The sequence below is a fragment of the Carlito syrichta genome, unplaced genomic scaffold (assembly GCF_000164805.1).
Source record: "Carlito syrichta isolate Samal-C Ts95f unplaced genomic scaffold, Tarsius_syrichta-2.0.1 Scaffold313246, whole genome shotgun sequence".
Lineage (NCBI taxonomy): Eukaryota > Metazoa > Chordata > Mammalia > Primates > Tarsiidae > Carlito > Carlito syrichta.
The window spans coordinates 221,507-231,143 of NW_007257342.1; the positions used below are offsets into that span (position 1 = coordinate 221,507).

Here is a 9,637-nt window from a genome sequence, read left to right on the forward strand (position 1 = left end):
CTTGGGAGGCTGAGGCGGGTGGATCGCTTGAGCCCAGGAAGTCCAAGCTGCAATGAGCCATGATCGTGTCGCTGCACTCCAGCCTGGGTGACAGAGACCCTGACTCAAAATAAACCAAAACAAAAAGACACTGAGATCTCTCAGTAATTATAATGATGGCAATTCTGTTATCTAGTAGTGGACAGTGAACAACAGAAGAGAGAGAACAGGTTTGAGGAGAAAGATAACACATTAAATTTTGAACATCTTGTCTCTGAAATGTCTGCAAAGTATTAAGGCAGAAATGGTTTTCAAGAATCAATGCAAATGAGGGGTCTGGAAATCAGAAGCCATTGCTGAATTTACTGAAAATACAGGTGTTATCTTATACATATTATTTAATAATACTCCTCATGTCTCTATGAGGTAGGTATTGTTTTTCTAATGCCCTTTAAAAATATTATATTATACCTCTTGTAGTGAAGAAACTGAGGCTTGAAAAAGTTAAATTCCTGGTTCAAGGAAGTAAAACTTAAGTCTGATGACAAAACACATGCTCTTAAAGATAAAATCATATTGCTTCTCCATGGAAATAACCACAGAAATAATCTATGAAAGTCGCCCAAAGCCAGACTCGGTGGCTCAGTCTGTAATCCCGCGCCTTGGGAAGCTGAGGTGAGTGGATTGCCTGAGCCCGCGGGTTTGAGACCCGCCTGGGTAACTTGGCAAGACCTCATCTCTACAATAAATCAAAAAATCAGCGGGCGTGGTACTGCATGCCTGTAATTCCGGCTACTCAGAAGGCTGAGGCAGAAGGATCGCTGGGGCCCAGCAGGTCGAGGCTGTGGTGGCTGGGAGTGGCCACTGCACTCCAGTCTGGGCGACAGAGTGAGACTCCAACTCAAAAAAAAAAAAAAAAAAAAAGTCACCCAGAAAGTTTATAGTTTAGAGGAAAAAAAGCAGTCAAAAAATGAAATTCTAAGGAAGCCAACATTTCCAGGATGAATTGAGTAAGATGACATAGTCAAAGGGATGGAAAAAGAGTGGCCAGAACAGCTTTTTTTTTTTTTGAGTCAGAGTCTCACTCTGTCATCCAGGCTGGAGTGCAGCAGCACCGCTCACGGCCACTGGAGACTCTACCTGCTGGGTTCAAGAGATCCTTCTGCCTCAGACTTCCAAGTTGCTAGAACTATAGGCATGAGCCACCACACCTGGCTAATTTTTTGATTTATTGTAGAGACAGGGTTTTGCCATGTTGCCATGAGGCTGGTCTCGACCCCCTGGGCTCAGGCAATCCTCTCGCCTCCGCCTCCTTCTCAAAGTGCTGGGATTACAGGCATGAGCCACTGCACCTGGCCCAGAACAGCTTTTAAAAATTAGAAGTATGGCATTTCAGAAGTCACGGTAAAAAGAGAGTCCCAGTCCACAATGTTGATGATATCACAGAGGATGAGGGCTTGACAGAAGTTACCAGTGATCTTAGAGTAGTTTAGGGAGAAGTCAGACTGCGGTGGGTCAAAGAGTGAGTGAAAGATGAGGAGGTGGAGGCAAAGGGCAGAGAAGTTCTACAAAGTAGAGGAAGTAATAATGTCTTATACATACTTAGGAGATTTATTAAAATTATTTTTGGATTAATTAATAACTTATTTAATAACTCCCTTTCATATTACTTGGATTTTACATTTCCACCATTTCTCTGGTTACTTCTTTATACTTCATTATACCAGTGTTCCGTTCCAAGTCTGACACACCCCGAAGCATTGAATGCTGTTTATTTTGGTTGTAGACAACTTGTTTTATTTAGTTATGGGGATGCCTCAGGTAATTCTCTTTTGAGGATGGGCCACAGACCCTCCTACCCCAACTCCATGATGTTTTCCACAATGGCAGATAAACATTCCCTTCTTAGACCAATTCAGCAAAGCATGCAAGCTCTTGGCAAGCTCTTGGCAAACCAGGTACTTGCCTACCTAGCCTCTCCATCCCCCTCCCTCCATCCCTTGGTGGGCAGATGTAGGTGATGAAAGGAGCTGTCACTCCAAACCTTCTTGGATACGGTGTCTCAGTTGGGGAGTTTGTTTGGCTTCGCAGTGAGCTGAAACCTTCCCTTGTCAGCCCCTATCAATCCAGCCCAATATCAGAGGGGACTGGAAAGTAATTAACATCGCCGTCCGCCTGTGCACAGGAAGATGCCTACAGCCACACCAGCAATGATGAAACTGCCTATCAGGATACCCAGGACCAGCGAAGTGTAGGAGCGGCCTGTTTGGTGTCCTGCAGAACATGCAGAGAGTTAGCCTAAATAACATATTCTCAAGGAGTCCATGATTTGAATCAAACCTCAAAGGATTTCTGCCGCAAAGGAAAGTGACCAATTTACCAAGTGCCTTAAGTCAAGCCCCCAGCCATGGGCTTTTTGTTGCTCAAGGTATGCATCCTTCAAGTCCATTCATTTATCTGGAACCCCCTCCCCAACACACAGGCCTGGCCTCTGTCCCATGATACCTTTTGAGTTTTTCATGGTGAAGTGTTTCTGCACATACTGCACACAGGTGTCCTCCAGGAATTCCCTCAGTTCATACCGAGTACGATTGTAGGTGTTAAGCTGCTGCAGGGTGTAGTTGACCACTTTGGAGGGTGCCTGGGTGTCTGCCACCCACAAGGCTGTCCCTGGCTGGAAATTCACAAAGGAGCTTCCATTCACAGCCACTTGGAAGAAGACATGGGCTTTGGAGCCCTCAGGAGGCAGCTCACAGCCCAGGAAGCAGCGGATGGTCAGAGGAACTGTGAATGGGGAATTCAGGGTCAGGTATTTAGGTAGAAAGGGTGCCAGACATGGAGAGATGTCCTCATGTGGAAGGAGAACATGGTGGGAGCCGTGGGGTGACAGTCAGTGGCTGTGAGGGAAGTCTCCGCCAGAGAATTGTAGGGACAAGGCCTGGGGGCCGTGGGGAGGTGCTTGGTGTTAGACTGTCAGAGGTTACGTAAGGAGGAACCAGAGACTAAGATGGAAAATGAGACTATGAGAGAAAGGTGTCGGGGCTATGAGGTGAGTCAGTGGGCTTTGACAGAAGAAACTGGGGTCTTTGAATGGGAGGAGCTGGGGTTATGAAGGGAGGGAGTGGGGCTTTGGGAAGAAATTGGGGACTTGGAGGGGAGGAGTTGGGAGGGCTGTGTACGGCGCTCTGAGTGAAGCTGTTAGCTTCTGCAAGGGGAGGTGGCTGGAGGGTGGAAGTGCTGGGGGGGGAAGGGAAGGACAAGGGTCTGTGAAGAAAAGGTTTGGAGGACTGTGAGGCGAGTGTGGGAGTCTTCAGTGAATCTTTAGGTGAGTCGGGGCCAGGGTCTCCCGACAGTGTCTGCCCCGAGAGGTTACGCCAACAGGAAGAGAGCCCGAGGGAGGGCTCCCTTAGCTAGGACGCCGGCCTCTCTCCGGCTCCCAATCCGCAATCTTCAAGGGCCCAGGCGCCACTGGGCTCCTGCGGCAGCTCCCCGCCCCGCGGCCAGCCCTCCTCACGAGGTCCCCCTCCCGTTTCCCTGGAACCGGGGCCCTAGCATCAGGCGGGATCCTGGCCCCCGAAGGGCGCGCCTCCCTTCCGCTAGGGCCCGCCCTCCCGGCCCCCCGGCCCCGCCTCCCAGCCCCCCAGCCCCGCCTCCCTCCGGTGTAACCAGCTCACAGGCCAGGCCGCGCTCCAGATGCACAAGCAGCACGAGGTTCTGGAACTGGGACAGGTACAACCTCAGGCTTCTCTCCGTGTGCGCCCAGCTCTTGCGCTCCTGCAGGGGCTGCAGCTGGAGGATCGTAGCGTTGGTGCCCAGACCTTCCAGCACGTGTGTCAGGTGCCCCCCCAGCGACGCGTTGCCCTGGTGCCACACGTGATGGGGGTCGCGGAAGTAGGAGATCTGGAGCATGTGGAGGCTCTGCGGGCCTAGGGCAGAGTCGGAATCAGCCTCAGCGGGCGAGGGAGGCGGCGGTGGGCAGCCAAAGAGAAGAAACTCTTCCCTAGAGACTGGCCGCCCACCTTCTCCAGCCCTCCTGAAGTGCCCTCCCACGGTTCCTCCCATCTGACGCTCGCAGTAACTCTACCAGGAGTGCAGGACAGGGATTATTACCTTCGTTTTACAGATGAGGAAACTGAGGCCTGCAGTGGAAGAGATGCTACGCTCTGCCTCCTTTTTCGCCCTCAGCGCTCCCTGCCCCATTTCTAGTTGGCCAACAAAATCCCATTTCCACCTCCTGTTCTCTGTCTCCCCTGCCACGGCCCTCCTTCAGGCCTCATTGGTTCTATCTGAACTGGGCTGGTAATTTCCTACCTCATTCTCCTGCCCTCATTTCTGTTTCACCCCTTCTAATCTGACCTCCACCTGGCGCAGCGATAAGATCATGTCCTTCTCCTACTTAAAATCCTCCAGTGACATACTGTTCCCTTCACCAATCAAAAATAATAATAGCTAATAAGTGCTTATTATTACCTGGGCAACGTGTTTCTCACACATCATTATCTTATTTGTGCCTTGTCCCCAATGGCTTGATGCGGTAGCTACTATTATTAACCGCAGTCTATGTGGGAAACTGAGGCTAAGATGATATAGCAGAGCCACGGTTTGCATGCAGTCAGTCTAGTCCCGTGCTCTTAGCCACTTTGTTTCATTGCCTCCCCATAGGATATCTGTCCACAGGATCAAGTCCAGAGTCCTTAGCCTGGCATTCAAGACTGCTGGCAACCTGGCCCCAGCTGCCTTTTCTGACTGCTTCCCTGTACTTAGATGTATCAAACTAGCTGGGGCTCTTCATGCTTCCTTTGGCTGACATGTGAACCACATGTCAGGGTTGCTCTGTCTCTCTCTCTCTCTTTTTTTTTTTTTGAGTTGGAGTCTCACTCTGTCATCCAGACAGGAGGGCTCCGGCCACCACAGCCTCGACCTGCTGGGCTCTGGCGATCCTTCCGCCTCAGCCTTCCAAGTAGCCAGAATTACAGGCATGCGCTACCACGCCCGGCTGATTTTTTGATTTATTGTAGAGATGAGGTCTCGCCACCCAGGCGGGTCTCCACCCCGCGGGCTCAGGCAATCCACTCACCTCAGCCTCCCAAAGGCACGGGATTACAGGCTGAGCCACCGAGCCCGGCTTGCTCTATCTCTCTTATTCTACCTGACAAATTTCCGTTCTTGCTTTAAGACCCAGCTCAGTTATTCTCCCTTTGGAGAAGTTTTCCTGATTTGGGACACAGTGGGTCTGTTTCAGTGATACCAGACCACCATGTGTTAGCATGTATCTCACTGGATTCTAAGTGACTTGTCTCCAACAAACACACACAGGCCACACTGGACTCCTCCAGGATATGGTGCCATGTCTAGTTACCTCTGCCTCCTACACCCAGAAAAATTGGCATCCAGAGCATGTGTGAATGAGCCTAGGGTTATAAATCTGTATGTGTGACTGTGTCTTATCCATGTTTGCATTTCAGAAGTTGTGTTCTGAATCTGCAGGTGTAAATAAGTTATCTGTATGGGTAACCCTAGAGAGCTCCTCAACTGTTCTGTGACCCAGTTTTCTCCTCTGTGAAATGGAGTTAATATTGCCTACTCTTCGGAGTTTTATGGGAGTTGAGTGAGTCAATCCATGTATTAACCACAGTGAACGCTCATTGAATACTGGTTATTACTTGCTGTTTCTCTGAGAGAGAGACTGAAGCTATAGGGGTTGTGGGATTATAATCCAGAACAATACTCCCGTTTTCTGCTTATATGGGGCCACGCTAGGCGGCCTGATTTTCTGTAAGTTTTCCGATTATGCCCAGCTTCTCCTTCCCTCCGTTCCACCAGCTGCACCCGTTCTTCCTCCATTTTCTAGAGCCTCCCCTTACCTCTCTCAGTCCCAATCTTATCCCCAAGTCTTCCATCAGTTCTCCCAACGCTTTCCATTCCCTCTATCTCTCTTCTCATCTGAATCTTTTCCCATCTTCCCTTTGCCTCTATCCACCACCCTCTCTTTCTTCCCTCTCCCCGAGGCTGATTCCTTCATCTTCTCTGCTGGTTCCTTTCTCATTTTTACAGTCATCCTGTTTTCCCCAGCCTCCTTCAACTCCCTGTTCCCAGGGGCTTAACTGTACTTCCTCACCTTAGTTTTGAAACAAAAACCAGTCCCAGGACATTGCCTGCCCTACAGAGAGACCCAGCCAGCTGCAGACATAGACCCTGTGGAATAAACTCTCCTTTGGTCTTGCCATGTGCCCAGCGAGACTGAGGTTCTCCAGAACCATCCTGAGGCAGGAGACATGCCCCCGACTCACCATCTGTGGCTTTCTGGCTACAAAGGGCCCAGCTGGGCAGGAGCAGTATCCACAGCAGTGTTGTCGACATCCTGAGGCTGAAGTTCTGGACCTGGGCTCCTGGCTCTGGCTGACTGGGGACTCCGCCGGCTGCAGCCTAGGGAAAAGAGAGGTGAGAACTGTCTGGGAGGGGTGGAGACTGAGGATGGACGGAGGCCAGGGGATGGGAGGAGGAAGAGGGTAGCAGGCTTATGGAGTGTTATTCCTACTCTGTCTCATTTCCTACTAGGGGGCCGTCCTGCCTCCTGCCCTCCCTCTGCCAGCCCCACATTGCCCCTCCTGCCCAGGCCTGCCTTTTTCATTCTCCCTGGGCTGCTTCCGAGGAAAAGGAACAGGGAGCGGAAAAGGGGGAGAAGGGCTTGGTAAAAAGTCCTGCCCACGCTGAGTCAGGGGGTGGGGCATCTGCTTTCAACTTAGAACACACTCCAGGGTGTAGGATTGGAAGGTTACTGATGGGGAAATTGAGGCCCAGAGAAGTGCAGGGACTTGCCCAAAGTTTATACATCATGACAGATCTGGTATTAGAATTTAGTTTTCCAGCTTAATGGCTACATTTTACCAGAATTTTAAGTAAATAGCAATTACACAATCAGGGATCTTGCTCTCAGAAAGAGTCATAAAATGAGTATAAAGCAGCTCACTGCAGTGTTGTTTTTAAGGAGGGAATTATGAACAAGCTATGTAAATCTCAGTAGATGATTGGTTCCATAAAGCAGTATTTTTCACACCGAGGTCATAATCTATTAGAGGACAATGAAAATAATTTAGCAGGTCATGGTTAGCATTTCTAAAAAATAAAATAGAATAAAAAAAATCAGTGCATCACCCTTAGTAAGCATAAACATTATTTCATGAACTATTTGTTCAGCTCTATGGATGTGCTGTTTGGTTTTGTATGTGACTGTTTCTATGATGGGTTTTGGATAGCAGTGTAAGATGTATTTCTTACCTTAGGAAGCAAGTATAAAAGTTTTAAAGTTATTCCTCAAACTATGATAATTCATACTGTGGAATACTATGCAGTAGTTTAAAAAATAGAAACCCCCACCGCCCAATTTCCACTTCATTTTCATGTAGCACTACCTGAAATTATATTCTTTGTTGACATGTTTATTGTTTGAATGTCCCACCAGAATGTAAGCTCTATGAGGGAGGAGGCTGTCCACCTTGTTTGATACCATGCCTAGAATAGTGCACATCGCATAATAAATATCAACTATAATCCCAGAACTTTCTTTCTTTTTTTTCTGAGTTGGAGTCTCACTGTGTAGCCCAGACTGGAGTGCAGTGGCACGCTCCCGGCCACTGCAGCCTCGACCTGCTGGGCTCCGGCGATCCTTCCGCCTCAGCCTTCCGAGTAGCTGGAACTACAGGTGCGCACTACCGCGTCCGACTAATTTTTGATTTGTTGTAGAGATGAGGTCTCGCCAAGTTGCCCAGGCGGGTCTCAAACCCGCAGGCTCAGGCAATCCACTCACCTCGGCCTCCCAAAGCACTGGGATTACTGAAATTACTGAGCTACCGAGCCCGGCTGTAATCCTAGCACTTTGGGCAGGAGGATCGCTTGAGGCTAAGAGTTTGAGACCAGCTTGAGCAACATAGTGAGAACCCATCTCTAATAAAAAATAAAAAAATACATCAGCAAAATGAATGACGGAACGAGATAGTGATGATGTGTATAGATCTCCAAGAATAAGAACATTATGCAGAACATTATGTACAGTTTAGAAACCTTTATGTCAACCACACACACAGCAAACAACCTGTTTCTTTATAGGAGTAAATGAATCTGGAAAGACATACCAGACATAGCAATGGTTTATCTCCACGGAGCGGGCTATAATTAAAATTGTGTGTGTGTGTGTATGCAGAGGGGAGTGGGTAATCTTGTGAAAGGCTTTATTACTCTAGTTTATAAAGGATTTTATCACTCTGTATTGTTTGAAATGTTAATGTCTATATATGATAATATATTTTTGTTTAATTAAAAATTAAAATTTTAATAATAAATTATTGACCATCCACACAGTAGAATTCTCTGTGACTGTGAAGAGGGTGGTAGATCACTATGAACAGATGTGTTGACATGAAAAAATGTCCATGAAGCACTGATAGTAGGAAAAGGAAGTGTGGAACAATATGTATAGTGGAACAATATGTATACTTCTATTTAAAATTTTTAAGTTTAAAAATTCTGCTCTTTCCAAGTAATACATTTCATCCTCATATTTTATATAAAACTAACTTTGTGTGTGTATCTGTGTATTTGTATATACATAGGAAAAGCATCTGGAAGGGCACAGCCAGTTGAGATTACCTTTGGGGAATGGGCTTGGGTAAACAGAGGAGGGTGACTTTTTCCTTTATATCTTTCCCCCTGGAGAGAGAGTTGGTGTCATAGTGAAATCTGGGGCAAACCCTGGACATAAACCAGACACTCATACTCTGAACTGAACATATGCAAAAGCTTCTACTCTTACCTCTCAGTTATTGCAGACTAGCTGAGAAATGACATGAAAGTCTGCTGCTCACCAACATGGTCTGGTTGGAAGAATGAGGTCCTTGTTTTCCTGGACTGGGCCTCAGGAAAAGTGGAATAACTTAGATTATCACCAATTAGATATTGTCTTTCCTTTTATAAACAATTATGAGAAAATATTTCATTTGTGAAGAATTATCACTTTATGCCTGGAGGATTATCTTCCAGACACACCTGTCCCTGCCAGCAGCGGGAGAGCCAACATTTTACCATCGACTGAAGCCACCTGCCTCCCCAGTCACATCTCTCCCTGCCACGGCCCTGAAGTAACACCTGCAGATGAAAATGGAATTTTGCTATTTTTCATTTCCTTTCATTTCTATGTGCTTATCGTACTTGTGCATCTGTCCCTAATATATAATATATGTATATAATGGTATTTTGCATATTTTGGGCTTTCTATACAAGGTGTTAAAGTGTCTGTATTCCTCTGCAACTTGCTTTTTCACTTAACATACAAATAAGAGTCATCCAGGGGGCTATGTGTAGGTCCACTCATTTTCACTGCTTTAAATATTCCATTTACTTATCCATTCTTCTGTTGTTAGACATTGAAGATTTTCCCAGTGTTTTGCTATTATTATTTATTTTTTTATTTTTTTAATATTTTTTTGAAGCCGGGCTCGGTGGCTCAGCCTGTAATCCTGCGCCTTTGGGAGGCTGAGGTGAGTGGATTGCCTGAGCCTGCGGGTTCGAGCCCCACCTGGGCAGGCGAGACCTCATCTCTACAATAAAATCAAAAAATTAGCCGGGCGTGGTAGCGTGCGCCTGTAATTCCGGCTACTCGGAA

The 9,637-nt window shown here is 47.3% G+C and overlaps 1 protein-coding gene across 2 annotated transcripts; it reads right to left on the reverse strand.

The window, feature by feature from the left end:
* Positions 1–1,768: 1,768 nt before the first annotated feature.
* PROCR (protein C receptor) lies at positions 1,769–6,654 on the reverse strand. Of its 2 annotated transcripts, XM_021718681.1 has the most exons (5): positions 6,598–6,654; positions 6,270–6,405; positions 3,654–3,905; positions 2,485–2,763; positions 1,769–2,253 (listed from the first exon to the last, which is right to left on the reverse strand). In XM_021718681.1, the coding sequence occupies exons 2-5, from the start codon at positions 6,337–6,339 to the stop codon at positions 2,138–2,140; spliced, it is 717 nt and encodes a 238-aa protein (XP_021574356.1). In that variant the 5' UTR covers positions 6,340–6,405; positions 6,598–6,654; the 3' UTR covers positions 1,769–2,137. The 2 variants fall into 2 exon arrangements, with proteins under 2 accessions (XP_021574356.1, XP_008068452.1); XM_008070261.1 differs by lacking the exon at positions 6,598–6,654 and having other exon boundaries at positions 6,270–6,414.
* Between the last annotated feature and the right edge of the window lie 2,983 nt (positions 6,655–9,637).

Bases quoted from the DNA above. Each gene is read 5' to 3' on its own strand.
- PROCR (XM_021718681.1), bottom strand. From the start codon at position 6,339: ATGTCGACAACACTGCTGTGGATACTGCTCCTGCCCAGCTGGGCCCTT. The intron at 3,906-6,269 runs GTGAGTCGGGGG...ACTCTGCCCTAG, and splicing joins TAGCCAGAAAGCCACAGATG to GCCCGCAGAGCCTCCACATG. The intron at 2,764-3,653 runs GTGAGCTGGTTA...CCCCATTCACAG, and splicing joins TCTGGAGCGCGGCCTGGCCT to TTCCTCTGACCATCCGCTGC.